This window comes from Embiotoca jacksoni, unplaced genomic scaffold (genome assembly GCF_022577435.1).
Source record: "Embiotoca jacksoni isolate LCO1_2020_lvr unplaced genomic scaffold, fEmbJac1.0.p SCAF_3, whole genome shotgun sequence".
Lineage (NCBI taxonomy): Eukaryota > Metazoa > Chordata > Actinopteri > Embiotocidae > Embiotoca > Embiotoca jacksoni.
In genome coordinates, this window is record NW_027185381.1 from 6,184,224 (window position 1) to 6,207,880 (window position 23,657).

A 23,657-nucleotide genomic window follows, 5' to 3' on the forward strand; every position below is an offset into this window, starting at 1 on the left:
TGACACGTTCCAGCCAATAGCAAAGGAGCTCTGAATGAACCAATATTACACAACAGTGGGCTATCTTTTCACCTTTGGATGGTGATTGCAGGTGTGTTTTTAAGGTGGCATAAAGGTTGGCAATGACTTTAATTTCACATTTCAGCAAATTTACATTCTTGTTGGTGTGAGTTCACCATGGGAAAGATGTTTGATTTGAAGAAAGAGTGGAGCATCTCCTTTGCGGGATGCGGTTTTATGGGGATTTATTATGTTGGTGTCACCAGCTGCATCCTTGAACGGTTCCCTCGCTTCATACAAGACGCCTGTAAGATCTATGGAGCTTCTGCAGGTGCTTTGATGGCTGCTATTCTTACCTTAGGAATCCCCGTAGGTGAGTTATTGGCCTCTTCTCCACTAATCAAACCTCGATTGAAAAATGTGTCATCTTAAAACTACATTAGTAATGAGCAAACACATTGAATTCATTGTTCATAGATTGAACAATAATGGAAATACAACTAAAATCTTTACATTTGGATATAGAATTTTGCATTGATCCAAAATATCAAGCTGTTGACGCTTCAAACATGATAATCTTATAGAATATGTCTCAATACTGTAGATTAAACTACCCAACACTATATAAAGGAGTTACACTCAGCTGAAATAAGTACAAAAGTAAAATGCTAATTAATGCAACAGAAATATTCATCCTAAAACATCACATACACTTTTACAACACTGACAGGAGCATTTGCTGTATAGTGTGTACTTTTACTTTTAATTCTAAGTATATTTTGCTCATAATACTTGGATACCTTTACTTAAGTAACGGACTGTACCTGTAGTACTTTTCACAGTGCAGTATTCGTGTTTTTACTGAAGTACAGGATCTGAATAAGTCTTCCACCTCTGTTTTTTGTTGATAATAAAGAACACAAGGTAATGTAGTTTAGCCAGGTGAGCTTTAGACACACCTTGGCATCAAAAACAAACACAGGCATCACTAAGTTGAACTATTTTAATGTAATATATCTAACTTATTTCCTTAGTAGACACAAGGACTTCTGTTTTAAGCGCTCTAATCATAACTTATGTCAATTTTCTCAAAGTCCATATGCAGTGTTTGGGAACAGACATTTCTGGAATTAAATGGATCTGTAACATAGTTTTACTTGCAAAAAGCATGTGCTTGCTTTTTACTACAGGTGTCCTGTAATTGTAGTAGTTCAGTACTTTTACCATGTATGTACAGTATTTAATTACAGTGCTCCTCAATGCAGACAAATGCTGTGCTGATTTGATGTTCATGGCCAAAGAGGCCAGGAGGCGCAAACTGGGGCCGCTGCACCCAGCTTACAACCTGCTGCAGATAGTACAGGACTCTCTGCTGGGGAGCCTTCCAGAAGACGCCCATGTTCGAGCCTCTGGGAAACTCTGCGTGTCCCTGACCAAAGTGTCTAATGGGAAGAACTTACTAGTGTCGGAGTTTAACAGCAGAGAAGAGCTCATTGAGGTAAATTTTACAGTTTGGGAGTTGAGCAAGCACCTCTGATAAAGCAATTGATAAAGTCATCATTGTGTTTCTGATGGGAAAAAAAGATTTGTCTCTTCCTCTTGTTTGCATTGTGGCTTTAGAAAGTCTCTTGTCAAGCAGGCTCCGAAAAGTCTCTTCTGTTTTCTCTCTTATTTGGAAGTGTTTCCTTTTGTTTTACTTTCTGCATCTAATTGATGACTCCCCTGTGTCCTTATCTCGTGACCTACAACCAACTCAGTATTACCATACGAAAGCAGATGCAAAGGAATTGGGGGTGACTGTCAACTGTTTGTCACACTGTATAAAAGCTGCCTTACGGAGGAGATCTGAAAGCATTGCTGGACACCTTTCTTTGAGGGTGGCATGTATTTGCTCCTTCTTACAAGAATAAATGTCCGATATGTTTGATTTTGAACCAAGCCTCTGAGTAATTTTTCTAACAGTTTCTACTCTTATCTATGAAGATTACTCCTCCAGTTCTGGTCAACAAGGAGACTCAGTTTCTCAAGAAATTTCTCCCATGTCTTCCCTCATTTCCTAAAATTTCTATGAAGATAAGAGTAGTAAAAGCTGACTACAAAGATACCGAAATTTTAGGAAATGAGGGAAGACGTGGGAGAAATTTCTTGAGAAACTGAGTCTCCTTGTTGACCAGAACTGGAGGAGTAATTCCTCTTTTCTGCCGAGGGTGTGTGAGAAGTTAAATAAAATTAAAGAAAAAAAAATGTCTCTTTAAAAAAACATTACTCTATGCGACTGTGTTTCTGCTGCAAATATGGAGTAATATCTGCCTGTTTCAGGCCCTTCTGTGCAGCTGCTTTGTCCCTATCTACTGTGGTATTATTCCACCCACCTACCGCGGAGTGGTAAGTGGGTAAATTAATTTATTATTAAATGTTTTTATTACAATCCAGGCAGCCATTGGTTATCAGTCTGATGACGATGTGGCCTCGGGACAGCGGCCAATATTTCAAGGCTTTCACTAAAGCCAGTGGATATCTGGATTACATATATTCAGCTCAAGACTTCCTTTCCTCCTGTGATATATTGCATTTATTTACTGTAATCAACACATTGTAACTTTTAATTCCACTGAGTGACCAAAAAAATAGACACCAATGCATTTTGATGTAATAAATTACACAAGCCCTTCAAATAGTTCTTGCATTGAAGAAAATACAGCTTTAAAGTTCAGTCAACAGCTCAGCTTAACACTGGGATAAGATCTTATCTAGGTTTGTAAAGCCAGAATGTGATTTTTATATGTTTAACAGATATCTAGGAGACTTTATATACCCTGCAAATTATTAAAGCTTCATGAGAAATGGTGCACAAGAACAGTGTCCATTAATCTGAGTATCTAAGAACATACAGTACATACACTAATGGCCCTAAGTTTTACCAACAATCAAAACTGTCACTTTCCACTCAGCACTATGTGGACGGTGCTGTCAGTGACAACCTGCCTCGCTGTAACCTGAAAAACACAGTCACGATTTCTGCATACGCCGGTGAGAGTGACATCTGTCCCCGAGCCAGCATACTGAACTTCCACGAGGTGCGCTTCAACAACGTCAGCATCCAGGTCAACTCCGAGAACATGTACAGAGTGACGAGCACCTTCTTCCCCCCACAGCCTGAGGTGAGGTAAAGACGGCTCTTGGTTCAGACTGCGAGATACAGCAGTGAGACAACTGTTTTATTAGCTTTTGGTCTTGTCAGGACAACCTTTCAGACTTTTCAGTTGCAAAGTAACTCTCTCAGAGTTCAGTGGTTCAGTGGTGAACAAATAAGATTGTGTCATGCAACTATTTTGTTTTTGTGTGGGACATTTCTGAGAATAGACCAGGTGTGGCGGTTCAAGCAGATGTTTGGGAGGGCTGAAAAAAAGACTTTAAAGTTGTAAGGAAAAAAAAATCAGCTCAATATTACACCAAAGCATGTGATGCACACATCAGTCCACTAGAGGGGTACCATGTCAGTGTGATGTTTTGCCTTTCCTCTGCATGAAAAGTGTATGAATGTCAAAAGGATGTGATGGAGGTCATTTGATGAAGTACAAAAGTTCAGTGGTTGGATAAATCAAACCCAAGACTTTCACCCAGAAGAATGTGGTTTGAGTCCACAAGAAAACAACTTGCATATCTTTTCCTAACCCTAACCAAAGTAGTTTTGTTTTCTTTAACCTAACTATATGGTTTTTCACACCTCGGCAATTTGCAAAACTGCCACATATCATCATATGGAGGCCACTGATTCAGTTTTCTTCTATTTCCCAAAGGAGATGAAAACATGTTTTCTCAAGTTTTGTTGCTAAAGTCCTGTTTGAACCAGAGTTTGGCTGGGATGTGTTCTGGTTTTTAATCATTTTGTTTCTGCCCCCTGCTGGTGAAAAAGTGGTTACTACAGCCTTAGTACATGCAGCATACAAACATGTTTTTACTGATACCAATTGACAGTGAACTCCTGTAATATTATTTAGATTGAGTAGACCTGGTTTGGAATCTCATTAACTACTCTTGGATTTTACAGGCGATGGCTCAAATCTGCCACAACGGCTACATGGATGCTCTCCACTTCCTGCAAGAGAACAGTGAGGACATTTTGTCATATCTATACAACATTCATGTAAATAGAAGGTGGATATCCTGCAAGGGCACCTAATAAATTGAAAAGCCTTCCATAGAAGCTGCAAGAAAAACATAGTGACCGCTGTCAAATGTTGTGAGTACTCCGGTGCTCCTTATTTCTTATCATGTCGATTCTAATGACCCATCACAGATCTGATAAGCACAGGCTGCCCTCTGAGGAGTCTGGAGACAGATACGTCCAAACCTGTGTGTTGTGAGCTGCTGAAGGAGCCAGCCGAAGATGAAGAGTCCAATGACGACACACAGCAGAGTGGATCGAAACCGCCTCAGGACGATCACAGGTGGTTGAATCCAAAGTTCACAGAGAACCTCCCAGTTAACATTCAACGGGGTGAGGACAGTCACGGGAGGGCAGCCTGATATTTTTGCAATCAGCATGAAAATTGTCTTTGTTCAAGAAGAAAAATACTAGTGTGTTGGACTGTCATTTAGACCAAACACAATAATATACCACTAAGCCGGTACATTAGATTAAACTCATTTTTATTTGTTTCAGTGTTGTGTGAGGCCTGTAGAGAGACACATACTGTTGGTGGTCTGTTGTCTCACATGACTTACCTGCCGAAGAAAGTGTCTTCTTACCTGCAAAACCATTATACTCTGCCTGTTGTGTCAGCCTGCTCTCTAGCCCAGAGGTATCTGCTTTTATTCACTGTCTTACAACATCCACCACATTCAAATTATGACTTTGAGCTACTGCCCCCCTTGTGATCATCAAATCAAACAGTGTCTTTGAAATCTTGATGCTAAAAATGGAGGGTAAAGGTATTTTTTGGCTACCTTAATTACATTAGACATAATGTAAATTTTATTTACATAAAATATCTGAATCCTTTTTCTATCACTGCTATCTGTACCAATTTGACTCTACAAGACTTTCATTTCTCCCATCAGACTGGTGGACTGGATCCCAGATGTTACGCGGGACATGAGCTGGGTCTTTGGCATGGCTGGAGACTTTTACAAGCAAGCTCTGACGGACAAGGTGGAGGACAGTGAAAGGTAATCAATGTAATGAATCGGTCCTTTTTCCAACTGTTCAAAAATGAGGAGGTTGGACTGAGGTACCTCTGGTTTAGACATGCAATATCAAAGTACAGATGAGTAAAATTAGGTCATTAGTCTAAGGGATATCCTGTTCTGAACCGGAGAGTTGAGCAAATGGAAATTTTAACCTGCTGGTAGCACTTGATTACAGAAGAAAACTTAATGATTTCACCATCAGCACAAGATGCTGCAACAATCAAGTTGTCAAGAATTTCCCTCTGGACTTAGACTGTCTCGTCCACATGTTGATATTGCCTTTTTTAAAGCCAAAAATTCTAATCATAATTATCAAAACTTTGCTTTTTCCAGTGACACACCTCTGCGCAGATGTGCAAGTATGCCATCAGGCATTTGGAATCAGACAGAAGAAGACACAAACGCTCTCCTAATGAGCCCAGGAGCCACTCCCACCTCCAGCCGCACCTTTACCTGGAACACCCACAGTGTGTCCTACCACATGCCCCTGACTCCACCCTCTACACCCACTGTCAGCGCCAGCTCTGGGTTTGATGAAGCCACTGAGAAGTCCCCTCCAGGTGCAGGTAGAGGCTGGGGTTTGGGCAGAGCTATGGGGTGGCTCCGAAATGTTGCATCCGAGCAAACATTAAACGTCAAGAAAACGGATGATTGACTGTCCCTTTCTGCATTTAAATAAATCGATTCAATGTTGCACTAAAAAAAAAAAATCCAAAAGTGAAAATGTTGAATAAATAATTGTAAAAATCTTGTGGTGTTCTATTGTCAGTATTGAAAAAAATATTAGATACAGTTAGAATCTTTATTTAATAAACCAGATTTTTTTTTTCCATTCCCCTTTTTTTCGTTTGTCATATTTAGTCATAATTAACACCTGAGTCTTCCTTTTCCCTCCGTTCTTCAAAACATTTTAGCATCTTTGAGCTCATTGTTTTGGTTTTATGCCCTGGCATTATACTGTTTTCCTCACTAAACACACATGAACCTTGTTTCTAGCAGCAGCTGTTGCACAAAGCTTTGATAAAGCTACTGCATACTGTTTAACACCAAACAGCAGACAGTCAGAGTCAGTGACTAGCTGGTGAACATAGAAGAACATTTAGCAGGTAAAGATAAAGACTCCTTCAATAAGTGAATTAATATTTGACTTGAATTCATTAGATGTCCAGAAACATGACTTCAAATGAATGTTGGGTGTGTAAGTCAGGGCTAATTCATACTTTAAATGTCTGCGTGTCCACAAGGCTCTGCATGGCTCTGTGTGAAGTAAATGTTGTCATCTGCCGCGAGCCCAAAACTTGTGACCACTATAATTCATCTTTAAAAGTGCTTATCATCTACGGCACCCAAACATAGTGGGAAGTTACAAATTCCCCAGAAATTCTGTGCTATATCCGCCTGCTGTTCTTGGGACTGAAAAAGCAACAAACTCCAGCTCATGTCTACAGAGCAGACCGATGGGTACCCTGAAATTGATATGTGAATGTAACTACATTGTTCAGAGTCAGTCAGGGTGTTCGATGCTTGTTTTGCTGCCCCTAAATGGCCTAAAGATCATTACTGCAGCTTTAAAGCTGAATGGGTATCTACTGTAATTTGTAATAGTAATTTAAAAACATTAACCATTTAAAAAACATTAACAGTTATATTTTACAATTCAAGAACTACAGCTCTTACGAGGCTTTGGTATTGCACCATACAGAAGGTTATCGAGTACAGAATAGACAGAAAACCTAAAAAAAAACAAAAACTGCTAATTAGTCAAAAATGCAAATTGAACCAAGCTGAGGATATAAGTGCATTGTGCATGTAAAATACAACATGTTTTAAATGTATTTATGCATTTCATTTGTTGATCTTTACTGATATGACATTCACAAGTTCACAACTGCTCGGGTTGTTTTGCCCCTCTAGTCCCTCCCACTCTGCTGTACAAAGGAAAGAGCTGGTTAAGTAAGTTATCAAAACTGCATCACATGTCCGGCAGCTAGCCAAATTACCGTTAGTGAGGTGACTCCAGTTTGTTTTCTATTTTGAAATGTGACGTTTGAGCCTTGTAAGTTGCGTAAGGACATAACATAGCCAACTAGGACTCTGCCCATTTCACCTCTGAATGTAGTAGAGGTAAGACTGGCGCGTTCCTTACTCAAGGAAACCCAAATGCATCAACTCAACTTGTGAAGATGATTGAAAAGATGATGATCTTAGAGTTGTGGTTTTGAGTTTTCATCAATCTCGTAGTCGAGGGAAGCATCCAAGAAGATGTTTAACTGGGTTGAGGAGTGGAACATCTCTTTTGCAGGCTGTGGATTCAGGAGTATTTACTACCTGGGAGCTTTGAGCTGTATCCTCGAGCGGGTACCACAGCTCATTCATGGGGCTTCCAGAATCTGCGGAGCTTCATCTGGTAGTCTCGTGGCTGCAGCTCTGATTGTTGGGATTCCACTTGGTGAGTGATATTTACTGCACATTGTAAATTACAGTTTTCTTAAATCTTCATGGTCTTACTTGAATCAGGATTTTGTATGTAAATACATCCTGTTTTGATGCCATGATGATTGCCTAATGGAGGTTATCGTTTTATTTTTGTATTACTCTACATGAAATTTGGCCCTTTTGTCAGGCAATTCTTTGTCCTTTGTCAAAAATGTAGTGAGTGACAATGATCATAATGTGATGGTAAAAATCAAATCAAACTTTATAATAATAATAATAATATAATAAATTCTGCTTATGTCTAACATGTTTACAACATGTTTCCATTCACAGTAATTGGAGTACCTAGTGGTTCATAAAGGTCAGGGACATGTTATCTTAGAACAAGTGCTGATACCTGGAGTAAACAATGTGCTTGGCAAGTTCAATGAAAAACAAAGTTTATGCAATTGTGAGAGCAAAGGTCACCAAGGTCAAAGACCATTCAAGGCAAGTCAGGAGAAACCCATGCTGGGTGCTGTATCTCTGCAGAGAATGAAATGAAATAAAAGCACCAAAAAAAAAAAAAGGTAATTAAATACAAAAAAATAACAATATATTTAATTTATGTTTTTGAGTATTGCAAATCTTAAAAAAAGACATGAACTGAAACAATTTATTAAAGTGTCATTGATACTTGTCATTGAAAGGACAAACAAAAGTATATAAATCTTTTATCTGCAGTCAATGATATAGACCAGATAAAAGCATTGTTAAACTTTATGAGAGATAAATCTATGACTAATTCACTTATTTCTGCACAATAAATGTTTATCACTTCACGATTGACTGATTCACTGCGTTTTCCCCCTCAGAGGAGTTTTGTGTTGATGTTCTGACTATGGCCAAAGAGGCCAGAAAACACACCCTGGGTGTTTTCCACCCGACCTTCAGTCTGCTGCGGACGGTACGGGACTCCCTGCTGGAGAAGCTCCCTGAAGACGCCCACCTTCGGGCCTCTGGGAAGCTCTGTGTGTCCCTCACCAGACTCCCTGATGGGAAGAACGTTTTGGTATCCGAGTTTGCCAGCAGACACGAGCTCATTCAGGTCAAACAGATTGCTCATTTTATGTCATTGACTGTGATAGTAATTCCATGAATTGCTATGGCTCTGATTTCTCAATTCTTAATAATTTAACCTTCTTTGTGTGCCTTTGCAGGCTCTCATGTGCAGTTGCTTTTTCCCTGTTTACTGTGGTTTCATCCCACCTTCATACCGTGGAGTGGTGAGTAGGTAACACATACTGTATATTTTTATGGCTGCACGTCAGCGACACCTGTTCTACAGACAGTCTGTTTTTGTCAAGCAGAGTTTCTGGTTGCATGCAGACAACAGGAAAAACAGAAAAATGAACGGAATGATAAATAGCTCCAATTGACTTAGTTTGAATCAGACAGCATTTGTTAAAAACAACTTCATATCTGATGTAAACAGGTTATATGACATTCAGTTCTCTAGCAGACGGTCACAGATAGAACAGATATGAATGTAAATTGTAACTTGACTGGTTGGTGGAGAAATACAACCACAATACAGTAATTCTCTAAGGAAATTCAGTAAGGAAATACACAATAATAGGGGAAAGCACGTGAAAAAGTTCAGAATAACTGAATCCAGTAAACATACAGTATCTATACTGTATGGTTTTTACTTTGTGTTCATCCATTTCCATTGTATACACATGCGTCCTTCATAAAGACAGTACATGCATTCTGCAGGGTATTGAGTTTGCTTTTCCCTGGTCTTTCAATCTGTGTTATCATCTGAACGTTTCATCTGCATTAACTCATTTCTCTTTCCTCTCAGCGCTACATGGATGGAGCCTTGAGCAACAACATGCCCTTGTTCGAGCAGAGAAACACCATCACTATGGCCCCATTCTCAGGCGAGAGTGACATCTGCCCCAGAGAGGGTACTTTCAACTTCTTTGAGGTCCACTATGGCAACGTTAGCATTCAGGTCAACACGGGCAATGTGCATCGTGTCTGTACGTCCTTCCTTCCACCCAGACTTGAGGTGGGTCATGTCTGGACTTTAAAACAGTGGAATTTAAATGTGTTTTTTAGCCAAGAGCTTTGTTGTTTTGTTTTGTTTTTGGACAGAAGCTTGCTGAGATCTGCCACAATGGCTACATGGATGCTCTTCGTTTCCTTGGAGAAAGAGGTGAACTCCTTCGCCTTCATCTTCTTGACTGCTGAGTCTTTCATTTTTCTGGTTCACACCATACAGTAACAACCAAAACATGTTATCAATCAATTTTAGATCTGCTTAGAACGCAGTATATTCCTTGCAGTGTGGTGGCGGAGGCGAGTAGAGACAAACCTCCTTGTTGTGAGGTGGTGAAGGAGGTGGCTCAGGCAGAAGAGGGGAAGATAAAGAAGATGATGTTGAATAGACAAACTTTTTGTCAGGAAAACCATCAGTGGCTGGATCACAAAGTCATAGAGAAGCTCCCAGTGGCCATGAAGAAAGGTAAGGAAGACAGGGGGGGTCTGCACTGGATTAAATGTCCAGAGGAAGGACACAAAAAAGGAAATAATGAAAGCCTTGACTGTTCTCTATACCTCTAGGCAAAGCACTGAACCATCTCATAGTCTTGTGAAGCTTCTCAGTGGAGAATCATCTCTAGGAATGCGGATTATAAATGAAAAATGAAGATATTTAAGTGTGTGTGTGTGTGTGTGTGTGTGTGTGTGTGTGTGTGTGTGTGTGTGTGTGTGTGGTGTGTGTGTGTGTGTGGTGTGTGTGTGTGTGTGTGTGTGTGTGTGTGTGTGTGTGTGTGCGTGCATGCTAGTGCTGTGTGAGGCATGCAGGGACATCCATGATGGCAGCAGTTGGTGGTCTCAGCTCAAAGACTTCCTTCCAGTGAAATTTGTTATGCATCTGCTGACCCTCCTCATCCTTCCCATCAAGCTGACTCTGTTAGTCACCAGAAGGTAAAGTGGTTTGATCACACAACCACAACAGAAGGGAATGATGTGAGAAAAAACAATCATTGAGTATCCCACTGCTTTCTGCACTGGGAAATCTACAGAGCAAAACTATTAGTAGCGTCACTTTAACGATTTACCCTCGTGATATATTTGTGTTTTATTGTGGCAGCATGACAGTATCAGGCAGTGCGGTGCTTTGCAGAGTGCTGACGTCATCTGCAGATCTCCGCAGGCAGACGAGGAGCGTCAGAGGTGGTGACCCCAGCAGGTGTGCGTGCGCTTGCAAATCCATTTTTAAACTTAGAGTTTATTAGGTTAATAATTGTAATCTCTGTCATTGGTTTGTAAATTATTAGTCACTCTTTACATGCAACAACAGTTGATATTGAAAAAACCCCACACTGCATAATAAAAAACAAAAAACTTGGCCAAAATACAAGAAAAAACCACAGAATTTCAGGATATAATGACTTCATACGAGTGAAATTATTTGTCCATGCGACTATTTGATTTCACTCAACAAGATAATTTAAAATAATCTGGTTTCTGTCAAGAAATAGACTCTGAGAAGTGTTCAAAGGCTTGAATAAGTAGAAAATGCTGGTTTTTAGATCAAATTTCTTGAGATCAGACTTGCTACACCACAGCAATAAATAAAACACAAATATTAGCAAATAATTCTTAATTCAGTTTTTTGAATTCTTAATTTTAACACGCTAAAAAATGAAGGCCAAGGAACAAGAGAATACATCTCTAGTTTAAGTGCAAATTACTCCACACTGGTGGAATAGTGGCTTGAAACAAATGGGCTCTTATTGGAATAGGTAGGCCTAAACCCACATTCAATTTTGAACCAGACCTTCATTTTTACATTTTCAACCATTCACATGCCAACGGCAGCAAAGCTGCCATGCAGCAGTCCTACCTGCCATCAGTGTCTTCAAGAAGTGGACTAGTGCAGAAATCGAACCGCTGACCTTACAATTACTGGGCAACCTTTTCTACCATCCGAGTCACAGCCACCACAGAAGCTTCCAACAACATAATATTACAAAAACTCGTTCATAACTTTTAAAACAAGTTATTTAATATCATATTTCAAATTTACTTGAATTAAGTCAGATGATCTGCCTGAGAAAGCACCAAATGATCCAATCATATTAAATACAAGGCCAACTGGATTTCAGGTCTAAATATAACATTATTTTACCTGGTTATATCCACAATTTTTGCAGTGTGTTACATGCTGCTTCATTTTAGCTTTGTCTTACTGTATTCTCCAGTGTTTCTCCAGAGCAGCGCTGCAGCAGCTGGTCATCTGACTCAGACCACAGTGACCAAACAGGAGGACACAGAAATATTCAAAATCTGACTTCAACAATCAGCCCTAACCCAAACACAGATTTCTGCTGGGATGGCAACGGTACCTTGGCTCTCCTCTCCATCAACTCATCCAGTTCACCTGCACCTCCACATGGCGAGGTGACGTTAAACACAGAGAACTGGAGACACATCATCAACAGCCAGCAAGGCAGAAAAAAGACTGCTTTGAACTGCAAAGGAAAACGTATCACTTAGGTTTCATCAATCTGGAATAAAGTAGCTCAGTGGGTTATTTATTAATGAAGAAATGCTTGTTTGTCTGGATTCGTCCTATATGTGGCCTCAGTAAGGTGACCAAACGCTTATACTAACTTACAGCTATAGATGTGTGTAGTAAGTGAGTGAGTGTAAAAGTTGGCTCGTTTTGTTGTTGAGATGAGATGCTGCAGCTGTGTATCTGTATGTTATCTGTTCATCTACCTCTGTTAAGGTGTCTTGAGAGCTTTTTGACTTAAGATGTCCAACATGTTACTGACATCGTGGGTCAAACTTTACAAAACAACACATTGGTCCTTCTCATGTATGTTGGGCTCCACTTTTGACTTTAAAAAAAATAATATTATATCCATTGTTAGCATCACAAAGAGATTGAAATGTCCTGACCATGTTGTGTACAAATAAATATAAACCAATAATATAGAAAAAGCATCATGAGGATATTTTAATTGACAAATGTTTCATAAAATTCCTTGCAAATGACATTTTCATGAACATGGAACATAATTCTAAAATTCCTAAAACCAAAAAAAGAGATATAGATGAAAATAAACCCATTTTGAGTTCTGTAACATTATATTGAAAGGCCTGTCAAAGGGTCCGTCTGTGGGACCTCTGACATTCATGATGAGTCTGGTATCGAATGATCACTTTGCATCTCATTAGTTCATGGCACCATGAATGTTAAACATGATGCTGAATCATCACAGTAAACAAAGGCTCACACTGAGCAGTCCAGCTCACAATAACCACCTGGAGCTTTATCCGCTGTCAGAGCAGGAGACGTGGATGTGTACACTTACTGCATCACAGTGCAGTAGAGTGCAGTACAGTACAGTACAAAGGCAAAACAAAGGTTTAAATACATGACCTTCTTCAAAGACAGTCAAGCATCATTGTCAAGTCCCTGATTTCACATATTTAAAAAGACTGCCGTGAAGATGATCGTACATGTTTACAAGACCACAAACAAAATACAGAGTGCAGAAAGAAGATTCTGCAAAATTTCTAAAAAGTCCATCTATGCGTTTATATTCCACTCAGACACTAATAAAAAGGACAAATCTAAAACCTGACAAAAAGAGGTAAAGGACTGAGTCTCTGCACGTCAAACCAGAGCTCTTCTCCTCATATGCTGCCGTCTTTTGGTCCACCGCTAATGTCTGGAATCTGATCTGCAAAGGACTGCGTCATCCACTGTCCATCTGGGAGCTGGCCCTCTGCTATTTGTGACGTGCTCGCCTCCTGCGCTCCCTCTGAACATGGAGAGCACACAAACAAAAGCATCGTGTTGATGATACAGTGATGTGACACTTATAAAGTCTATAGGACAGTTTGTTTTCATGGGTATGCCAGCGATAATAATAATAACTTTATTTCTATAGCGCTTTTCAAAAGCAAGTTACGAAGCGCTTTACATACATTTAAAACACAACATGCAACAGTATAAAATATAATGATAAAACAAAAATAAAACAGACAGTCAATCAATAAAAATGCAGTCAACATAAGGCAAGTCTAAAATAGTGTGTTTTTAAGAGTGAATTAAAAGAAAACGATGTGTTAGCGTCCCTGATCTCCTCTAGCAGGTCGTTCCAAAACTGTGGGGCCCAAACAGAAAACGCCCGGTCACCTTTAGTTTTATGGTTAGTTCGAGGTATGGTCAGGAACGACCTACCAGAGGATCTCAGGTTGCATGTAGGCTCGTAGGTGGACTATAAATTCAGGCGCCAGACCCCCGCGAGCCTTATAAGAGATCATACAAATTATAAAATCTATTCTAAAACAGACAGTGATTCCTCACTGTGATTAAGAAGTGATTTAAAAAAAAAAAAAAAAAAAAAAAAGGTGTAATGTGCTCTCTCCTGCTGGACCTGGTTATGAGTCTGGCTGCTGCATTTTGAATGAGTTGAAGTTTGTTTATGTTAAATTGTGTGAGGCAAGAGTACAGTGCATTGCAGTAATCTAAACGGGATGAGATGAAAGCATGAATTACTGTTTCTAGGTTATTAGATTTATTAGATTTATTAGATGGTTGAGGAGTACAAGTACCTGGGTGTCTCCATGACAACAGACTGAACTACAAGAAGGGGATGAGTCGACTCTTTTTCTTGAGGAAACTTTGATCCTTCAATGTGTGCAGCGAGATGTTGGAGATGTTCTACCAGTCTGTTGTGGCCAGTGCATTGTACTTCTCTGTGGTCTGCTGGGGGAGCAGCATTGGAGCCGGTGACACCAACAGACTTAACAAACTGGTTAAGAAGGCCGGCTCCATCATCGGCTACAAACTGGACAGCCTGGAAAAGGTGGTGGAGAGGAGGACGCTGAACAAACTATTATCCATATTGGATAATCCTGACCACCCTCTCCACCACCTGCTGCAGGGACAGCGGAGCACTTTCTCCAAAAGACTCCTTCAGCTCCGCTGTCACAAGGACAGATACAGGAGATCATTCCTGCCCACTGCAATAACACTGTACAATAACTCACCTCTGGCAAAATCCATCACACAACAATAACACTGTTGTCTGTGTTTCTTGGTTGTTTAAATAAAAAATATTAAATATAAAAATGCACAGTATATACAGTACCGTATATATATATATATATATATATAAATGCACAGTATATACACTGTACTGTGCATTTTTATATTTAATATTTTTTACTGTTATTTTATTTCTGTCCTGTATCTATAAATGCTGCTGTAGCGAAAAAAAAATTCCCATTGGGGATTAATAAAGTAACTACCTACCTACCTACCTAGATCTACGTTATTAATTTTTTCTGATTTTCCTGAGTTGCAAAAGTCATGATTGGACAACAGAGTTGATGTGCTGGTCGAAGTTGAGACAGTTGTCAAAGATTACACTGAGGTTTCTGCAGGAGGAAGTAATGTCAGCTGAGAGGGAACTGAGATGGGAGGAAATATAATTTGGGGATAAATCTGGACCTATGATGATAATTTTCTGATTTCTCAGAATTTACCTGTAAAAAGTTTGATGCCATCCAGTTTTATATTTCTGCAATGCACATGTGGAGGTTGTTTAGTTGGTTAGTGTGGTTGTTGTCAAAGGAGAAATATAGTTGTGTATTATCAGCGTAGAAAGGGTAATTGCTATTGTGTTTTTTTTATTATATGGCTGAGAGGCAGCATGTAGATAGAGAATAGTAACGGTCCAAGAACGGAACCCTGTGGAACTCAATACAGCAGCAGTGCTGGTGCTGATTTAAAATTCCCAATTTCTACACAATGACTTCCCCGACAGATAAGATTTACACCAATCTAAAACCAAGCCTGAAATACACACCCAATTTTTATGATGTTTAATTAAAATGCTATGATCAACAGCATCAAAAGCTGCAGAAAGGTCCAACAGGAGTAAAATAGTATGTTGACCAGTCAGCTGCTAAAAGATCATTTAAAACCCTCAGGAGGGCAGTTTCTGTACTATGACTCTTCTTAAAACCTGAGTTTAGAGAATGGCCAGAAACGATTCAGAGTATCAGGGTCAAGTGTAGGTTTTTTAAGTAAACGCTGTACAACTGCTGTTTTTAAATAATCAGGAACGATGCCAGATGAGAGTGAAGAGTTGAACAGATTCACCAGGAGTGAACAGGTTATGTCCAGCGTTGCTTTAAGGAAGTTGGTGGGAATGATGTCGAGGGAGCAGGTGGAGTTGTTCATTTTGGCAATGATCTCAGTCACATAAGTAGTTGTTAATAATATTAAGGGACGCTACGGTGCAGTTGATGCCAGGAGGCGGAAGTTCAGAAACAGTCAGGGAAGTAGAAGAAATATTGTTTCTGACGCTTTGAATGTTGTCAAAGAAAAAAAAGACTTAAATTGTTCACATTTATCAATTGATGGTTCAACGGTGGTGGAGGGGTGGACTGGATGTGCGGCTTACAACATTGAAAAGGATTCTGGGATTGGATCCATATTTGTTCATGAGGTCATTGTAATATTGTTCCCTTGCCATCTTCACTGCTTGATTGAAAACTTTTTTAGTAAAATTCTCAATTTGTTCAATTCTGTCGGCTGATTATGACGCCTCCATTTCCGTTGTTCTGCGACATGACTGCTTTAGGGTCTTGATGCCACTATTTAGCCACGGCTGGTGTGTAATTTGGGGTTTACTTGGTTTTAACGGAGCCACCGTGTCTAAAATATTTGTACAGATTGAACTGAAAGTGGTGGTGATGTCATTAATGCTCAGTTCGGAGTATCGGTGGAGGCGAAAGTATCGCAAAACCTGTCAGCTGAAGTAGAGTTGAAAATGAGGGAATAGAACTGGTCTGTGTTGTTGATGATTGCATTAGGAACATAAGTGTTAAAAAGAAGATACTTGTGATCAAATACCACACTGTCTTGGCATATAACGTCACTGATCCTGATGCCCTGATACAAAGTCAAGTCAAGTCAAGAGTATGTCACCTTATTGTGCGTAGGTCCTGTTAGAGGCCGAGAGAAATTAAAAGCATCAACTAGCTTTAAGAGGTCCTTGGCTAAAACATTGTCAGGACAGCAGACATGGATGTTAAAAATCACTCAAAATCAGGGTCTTTTTGTATTTTGACACGATGATGGATAGCAGCTCATAAAATTCATGAATAAAACCAGATGATTTTGGCGGTCTGTAGACTAAAATACACAACGTTTCAGCAGGATGTCTTAGGAGAAAACGCAGGTATTCAAACGATGAGAATATGCCTCGGCCAATCACTGAGCATTTGAAGCAGTGTTTGTAGAACACTTTGCCTTAACAGTCAATAATTCTCCAATCACAGCTGAGCTGAATGGACAACTTTTCTGACTTGTGACCCAACAGCCTCGACAGATAAGCAGGACCAAGAAGTCGATTTCACAAAATGTTGGATTACTACGTAGTCGTGGTGAGGTTATTTTTAAGGACTACTTTTTAAACTTATGTTTCGTGTTACCTCACAATACTTTTCTTAGTACTTTCTTTCTGAGCCGTATTTCTATTAGCACTCAGCTGCTCTGGTTCTCATGTACAGTCGCTGTGTTGGTCCAGTTCAGCTGTAATACTTTGTAGACACTAAAGGAAGGAGAGATGTTGTGACCCTTTCCGTGCTCGGAAATATTTCCGACAGCATTCAGGTTCTGTGTCGAGTGAATCTGTGGCTGCATATGGTTCCTGTTCAGACTTCGGCTGCTGCTGCTGCCGTGGTTCAGTGTTATGGATATGTCCAGCTGTATTAGATGCTGTGGTGCTTCCGTGACGAGCTTCGTGAGCGCGTGTCTGGTTACCTGAGTTTGTAGCAGAAGAGAATGTACAGTGACCGTTGGTCTGGCCTTCAGACGGGCCTCCTTCAGGTCCTCTCTCCACATATGCGCCACCATAGGCATCTTCATAACCAGGATCATACTGCTCCTCCTTTATGGCCATCCTCTTGGCATCCTCTGTTGATGTAAAAAAAAAAAAAAGGAAAGAAGAAACTAAATGAGCTGACGTAGAGCCACAAACCAAACTGAGGGCAGAGTGTGGGTCAGTGATGCTCCTGCTTTCGGGGGCTATAAGCATCTAGAAAAACAACTTCTTCAAACAACATTTTACTGAACTAAAAGAGGAGAACGCACTCATTTTAGATGATGTTGTTGGCTTTATGTTCATCATATAACGTAGTGAAAACAAGTAACTGCTAAGCCACTTAGTAGTCTCATTAAGCTCGCGTGACTTTCGACACCGCTCGTTCGGTCATGGCCACGCTTACCCTTGGCCAACTTGAGGTCAAATTTGTAGTCGATCTCCTCGATCTCAGTGCTTGTTTGAAGGCCCTTCAGCTGATCTCGGAGCTCCTTCAGCTTGATGTAGTAGTGGACTTTGTCCTGAGCACGAGGGAACTGGGCGCAGCGGGCGCTGGATGAGGGCATCAGATACAGAGCCTGTGCAGAGGAAATGACTGACAGGTCAATTCTTTAAAGGTATTAAGGTCGTGTTTGATAGTTCTCATTTTCTAAACTGGCAGCTCTTCTTTTATCAAACTGCTGTTTTTACTGTTCATGGGCAATTTAAACAAGTATTTCAGATTTATAGATATAAAGAAAAAACATATTCGAACCCCACCAACATATTAGCTGATATTGGCAGATCACCCTGTAAAGTTCACTCTTTCAATGCAATGATGTCATTTTATATTTTATTGTTGTGCCTCCATTATATATTGTTGTCACAAGAGTTTGCCAACCACATTTCAGCTAATATATTGATATCATATATATATATATATATTTAATGCTGTAATAACGGTATCCAGTATGGGTAAGGCTCTAAAATATATAGAGAGAACGTATTAAGATATTTTAGATAACATCAGCTCTCCGTAATGACTCTGATTGATATCAAACAGTGATCATAACAACTACTTTGAAGACATTTGGGGACCAGTCAATAGCATCTCTTTCAGACCAGATGGAAATATACCAGCATTGATGCTGACATATCAAATACTATATATATTCTATACCCAGATGCCATTTTAGCTTGTTTTGAGCATTATGAATGACCAATATCATTTCATTCCTAATAATATTTTGCCAAAGTCTGAGAAGTTATGATGAGTGATATCATAAATTCAGATCAAACAGCATCTATAAGTGGCCTTACAGATGGCTCTTTTAAAAAGTAAAGGTCTGACTTCCTTACCACGTCACAGTCGGGGATTTTGTGTGGCTGCAAACCAAAGTCAAGTTTTTTGGGTTTTTTGCCAAACATCTCTCTGCAGAACATTTCATAGATGCCTGGAGATAGAAAAGAAAAATATGACCTTAATAATCCACTTTGGTCAATTGTTTATTATAAATGTTGCACTGCAGTAGAAGAGGACTCACATTTTCCATTGAATACAGCAATGAGAGGCTTGTATTTTATCAACTTTTCCACAAGAATTTTTCCTCCTTCACGCAACTCTTTACTGGTGAGATGGAAACGGAAAAGAAAAGCGGTTACAATACGGCATCTCAACAAGCCCACTGCAGTGTCGTTTTATTTTGCCGACAGTCTACGCACCCACCTTGAGAGGTCTTTGCTCCCTGGGGTCGCCCTGGCTACCATGTTGGTAAAGCCCATTTTGTACTTGACAGGCAGGGAGGTGTCGTGCATGTGGTTGAGCTGCTCTTCAGTAAACCCAGACAGAAACAGGCATTTCCCTGAAATTAAAAGGTACCCCAATCACTGATATGTATTTTTCTGAGTTGGAGGAAAATGAATTGTATTGTGGCAATGAGAAATGCAGTATTGCAATACTGCATTTCACTTCATTAAGATTCGATTGCTCAGTGCATGTTGCAATTTAACCACAACACAATTAAATCTTATACAGAGATCACGCACCTCTCTAAAACAGTTTCAACATAACACGGACATTATAACCATCAAAAATATATGATTTATTGCAAGCTGCAGTTGTATTTGACTGCATTATTTGTGTTCCTTATAAACTGGCAGCAGGCTGTATCAGCCATCCTCTGTTTTTTTTTTGTTTTTTTTTGCAGTGCAGGAAGCCTTTTCGCTATTACACAACTCACAGAAATGATTTCCGGGACCTGGAAACCATCGTCCGATGAAAGCTGCCATCAGCCCTGGATTAATACCGATCTGAAAGCAAACAGCAGATGTGTCTCAGGCTCACAAAATCAAATTGATCTCTGATAACGCAGCGTTTGGCTTCACTGTTAACCAGCTGACGAGGGGAATCTTACAATGACATAGTCCAGATTGTAGTCCAGCAGGTCTGGCAGAGTCCTTTTCATGACTTCCTCCTCTGACATTCCCTTGAAGCGGTCCACTTTCCTCTTCACCTTCTTGAAGCTTTCATCAATCTTTTCCTGTTTGCCGTCGGCCTGAGCCTCGGTGGCCTTCTTGGGCTTCGGACCTGGTTTCGCTTTAGGTGCATTTGGGTCCTTTGGTGGTTTTGGTGCCTTCGGTGTCTTCGGTGCCTTCGGTGCCTTCGGTGCCTTGGGGACTTTTGGTGGTTTGGGTTCCTTGGGTTGTGCTGCTCTGCCTCTTTTTTTGGCTGCGGCTACGAGAATTAGGGAAAGGTCATATCAGTCATATCATACGGAAGAACTGTTGGAACCTTCACAACACATTAAGCCCTCCAGGAAATTGAGATCTTGCGGGGTTTTACAGGAAATATGGATTCATCATGAGAATTAGGCTACCAACGTCGTACTAGCCTGCATTAGTCTAAGCCCGCACATTTGTATTTGCTCTTCACGTTTGTGCACACAGTATGTGTTAAATCAATATTGTAATCTATATTGCAGTCACAGACTTTTGTAAAGCTACGTCACTTTTATGACTTTCGAAAGTTGGAATCCGTGGTTCTTGAAATTCAGAAAATACATAAATAAACTATTGCTGGGATGTGCTTATTATCATAGGAGGTGATTACACGTCTATGTAAAAAAAAGAAATCACAATTATTTTCCTTGATTTGCATTTTTTGCCAAATGCATATTAATCATGTAAAACTTGGCAAACTGCATTGTAAAATCTGAGGAAAAAAACCCCTGCAAATTCAAGCATTTTTGATCAAAACAGTCACCTAAAACCTTCTGGAAATCCTTGAGGGACCGATATATCATAAACCCTATATGCACGCATACAAAATACAATGCTACTCAAAATGATTTAAAAAAAGCCAAATACACTAGCGAGGCTGTCACTAACTTACACAAGGGTTTCCTCCAAAAGCATGCTTACTAGCAATCATGCTAATGTCACACAATATCAAAACATTAACATTACATTTGATTATTTAGGTACAATTGTGCAGACTTATGCTAACACACTGAGTTAACATCTTTCCTTTTTTTACAAAAAAAAAAAAAAAATCTGGGTCCTAAACCAGACCTAGTTCAAACAGTAAAGACGTTTTAGTCAAAAGGCATCACAGTACGTTTTGCCAAGTTGGCAGGTTCCTGCTGATCCATCACGGGTTCTGGATTAGCCATGGCTGCTTCTCCGCTCGGGTTCTCTGGGTAGTGAAACTGATGGTTGGGGTTGAAGTTGGAATATTGTGTCTGGAGAGCTTGAAACTGCTGTGCCGACCGAACCCTGTAGTGGAGGTATGATTTAAAACAAACAACATGTGTAAGTTTGAACAGGACGTGGAACGGTGGGATGTGCTGTGGGGTTGACACTGTTATGTCACCGATGTGCTTTTCTTGTTTAGTTGATCTCTTTGCAGTATTTGATTCGGTATTGATGCACACAAATTAATAAACACAGTTCATGCACTTTCTAAGACCAGAGTTAAACCACCACTTCTTTAAATCTATCTCAACGAAATCTAAACATTATGGCCTTAATGCAGGTAGAGCGTATGAGTCTATAATAATAGTAGCTGTAGTAGGTGCTCCTAATAAACTTGCAACTGGATGTTTTTAAACTTGGAGTTACTTGCAACTTATGTTCACGCTTCATGGAAAAGTGCCACTTTTAGTTCACAGACAGCAAAGCGTTAATGAATCAAAGCTTCACATATTAAGGGGGAAAAAATCAGATACTTTCCACCAACAGCATGTTCTCATTTTGTTCCCCTTGTACGGAACCACGTTTCAAAAACCACTGAGCAGTAACAAAGCAAAGCAAAACAAAACACACGGGACATCAAAACATCTCATTCACATCACATTCCTGATGCCATATTATGAAAACAATGGTGGGAAAAAGAAAAAAAACACACACAAAAAAAAAAACCGTCAAAAGGGGCAACTGGGTGCACATGCTTTCATTTCATTTGATCATCGTTGCCAATCAGAGGTTTGCTGATATAACCTGAGTCCTGTCTGGCCACACTGTGGTGAGGAGGTAGACTCACCACCGTGGTGAGGAGGTAGACTCACCACTGATGAAGATACTCCGGGGACACAACAGGCAGTGATCCATTCAGCTTTTCTTCCATCTTTTGGGTGGTTTGACTTTATTGAATAAACCAACATGCATGTTGAGGAAACATAGCTAGGGGACGTACACGTGGTTTTATCATATCAGAGTCTGGCAGAGGATGAAAGTGAATGCATGTGCCAGCGCGTTACAGCAAAACATAAACAATAACAAAAATAACAAAACTCGGATGGTAATGACACACTAAAACAGAGTTAGAGTACTAGTACACTGAGTAAAACTGCATGATAACAACTGATACGTAAACACCTTCTTCTTCTTCTTCTTCACTACACACATACACCTGCTGAGATGTTGTCCCCTTCTTCCATGGCTATGCTAACTAGCAAGCTAACCCAAAGCAAAGCAGTTATAATGTGGCTTTAAACAAAAAAACAGGTTCAGGACACACTGCTAGCAGGTAAAGATGCAAGTTTACGGCTATTTCATTTCAAACACAGGTGTTTCGTATTCTGGGAGATAATATGACAGGTAACATAACAGTGCCACAAGTACAGCTAATGTTAGCCAAAAGCTAGCTGCTCGGCTAACTTAACATGGATGAATAGTTTCGCTTCCACTGAGATTTCTGCCCAAAGAAACTGCACACAATTTACAGCCTTTTATACACTTCAACATACCTGTTGTGGGTAAGGTTTGAATTCGTTTCCTCCGTGAAGATAACTGTTATTTTCCCATCTACTCCGTACTTCTATTCACAACATTTGAGGAGCTACAGAGGCAACAAAGACATGACAACTCTGCCGGTCAACTTTGACACCGGAAGATATCAAGTCTATCAAAAAAAGGGGGTGAATAGGAAAACTATTTAAGTATATAATCAGGCAAATCTAGGTCTAAAAATTTTATTCTTGACCGTTGAATATTTTTACGCAGATTTAAATAAGGTCATCTTTGAATGACGTTCATGCTGTAATCTACAAGACAAAATCTTGAATACATGAGAACGGGACACACCTATTTTAGCAGTGGTATGAGCTGCTCGACTTTTAAACTCTGAGGTCGTTTTCTATTGGTTGGTTGTAGGTTTGCAGCAGTGCCATTATGGCTGAGGTTTTGTAGTTTAGTACAGGGTCTTTCCTGCTACTTTATCCATTATGTCTCCAAGAGAGAGTACAAAAACTGTTACTACAACAATAAAAACATGCTTGAGTTTTAACAGAATTAATAAAAACTATAATAACAGTAGTAGTAAAGTAATAACAGCTCTACTAAAGGTTTTGGTTTCAACCTTCTAACACTCTTAAGGGGTCCAATGGGGAATTATTCTTCATCTGTATTTGTTCTGTCATTATTATATTCATGTTAGAGAGAGTAGGTCATGTGAAGTCAGTCAACAACACCTGATTTGACATTGTTTACTTTTTTGTCTTTCCAACATATGTAACTACACTTCAAGCTACCCACTTTTAAAAATTAGATTTAAGACCGTTATGTGTTGTTATGATTTTGATGTCATATTTTCCCTCCAGCCCTTTTAATGTTAGTGTTTTTCTGTATAGAATCATCAGTAGCTTT

The 23,657-nt window shown here is 39.8% G+C and overlaps 3 protein-coding genes across 4 annotated transcripts; 2 read left to right on the forward strand and 1 right to left on the reverse strand.

The window, feature by feature from the left end:
• Nucleotides 1-101: 101 nt before the first annotated feature.
• LOC138206190 (patatin-like phospholipase domain-containing protein 2) lies at nt 102-5,905 on the forward strand. Its single transcript, XM_069162741.1, has 9 exons — nt 102-373; nt 1,266-1,498; nt 2,320-2,385; nt 2,952-3,161; nt 4,052-4,112; nt 4,301-4,501; nt 4,667-4,805; nt 5,065-5,172; nt 5,527-5,905. The coding sequence occupies exons 1-9, from the start codon at nt 178-180 to the stop codon at nt 5,846-5,848; spliced, it is 1,536 nt and encodes a 511-aa protein (XP_069018842.1). The 5' UTR covers nt 102-177; the 3' UTR covers nt 5,849-5,905.
• A 340-nt stretch (nt 5,906-6,245) lies between these two features.
• Nucleotides 6,246-13,679, forward strand: LOC138206268 (patatin-like phospholipase domain-containing protein 2). The gene is made up of 10 exons (XM_069162852.1): nt 6,246-6,299; nt 7,108-7,642; nt 8,484-8,716; nt 8,829-8,894; nt 9,476-9,685; nt 9,772-9,832; nt 9,932-10,141; nt 10,464-10,605; nt 10,772-10,870; nt 11,886-13,679. The coding sequence occupies exons 2-10, from the start codon at nt 7,456-7,458 to the stop codon at nt 12,178-12,180; spliced, it is 1,503 nt and encodes a 500-aa protein (XP_069018953.1). The 5' UTR covers nt 6,246-6,299; nt 7,108-7,455; the 3' UTR covers nt 12,181-13,679.
• Nucleotides 12,621-22,879, reverse strand: tdg.1 (thymine DNA glycosylase, tandem duplicate 1). Of its 2 annotated transcripts, XM_069162854.1 has the most exons (11): nt 22,760-22,879; nt 22,079-22,153; nt 21,130-21,287; nt 19,928-20,247; nt 19,754-19,823; nt 19,240-19,375; nt 19,058-19,140; nt 18,873-18,967; nt 17,941-18,112; nt 17,477-17,629; nt 12,621-13,457 (listed from the first exon to the last, which is right to left on the reverse strand). In XM_069162854.1, exons 2-11 carry the CDS (start codon nt 22,135-22,137, stop codon nt 13,330-13,332), a joined length of 1,374 nt encoding a protein of 457 aa, XP_069018955.1. In that variant the 5' UTR covers nt 22,138-22,153; nt 22,760-22,879; the 3' UTR covers nt 12,621-13,329. The 2 variants fall into 2 exon arrangements, with proteins under 2 accessions (XP_069018955.1, XP_069018956.1); XM_069162855.1 differs by lacking the exon at nt 22,079-22,153.
• Between the last annotated feature and the right edge of the window lie 778 nt (nt 22,880-23,657).

What these genes read in the sequence shown, in the direction of transcription:
- LOC138206190 (XM_069162741.1), top strand. Translation starts at nt 178, where the DNA reads ATGGGAAAGATGTTTGATTTGAAGAAAGAGTGGAGCATCTCCTTTGCG. An exon ending in CCACTTCCTGCAAGAGAACA is followed by an intron (nt 4,113 to 4,300) that starts GTGAGGACATTT and finishes GACCCATCACAG; the next exon opens with ATCTGATAAGCACAGGCTGC. An exon ending in GCCTGCTCTCTAGCCCAGAG is followed by an intron (nt 4,806 to 5,064) that starts GTATCTGCTTTT and finishes TTCTCCCATCAG; the next exon opens with ACTGGTGGACTGGATCCCAG.
- LOC138206268 (XM_069162852.1), top strand. Translation starts at nt 7,456, where the DNA reads ATGTTTAACTGGGTTGAGGAGTGGAACATCTCTTTTGCAGGCTGTGGA. An exon ending in GCAGACACGAGCTCATTCAG is followed by an intron (nt 8,717 to 8,828) that starts GTCAAACAGATT and finishes GTGCCTTTGCAG; the next exon opens with GCTCTCATGTGCAGTTGCTT. An exon ending in TCGTTTCCTTGGAGAAAGAG is followed by an intron (nt 9,833 to 9,931) that starts GTGAACTCCTTC and finishes AATCAATTTTAG; the next exon opens with ATCTGCTTAGAACGCAGTAT.
- tdg.1 (XM_069162854.1), bottom strand. Translation starts at nt 22,137, where the DNA reads ATGGAAGAAAAGCTGAATGGATCACTGCCTGTTGTGTCCCCGGAGTAT. An exon ending in ACAATCTGGACTATGTCATT is followed by an intron (nt 19,824 to 19,927) that starts GTAAGATTCCCC and finishes GTTTGCTTTCAG; the next exon opens with ATCGGTATTAATCCAGGGCT. An exon ending in CTCTTCTGCTACAAACTCAG is followed by an intron (nt 13,458 to 17,476) that starts GTAACCAGACAC and finishes CTCCATGTTCAG; the next exon opens with AGGGAGCGCAGGAGGCGAGC.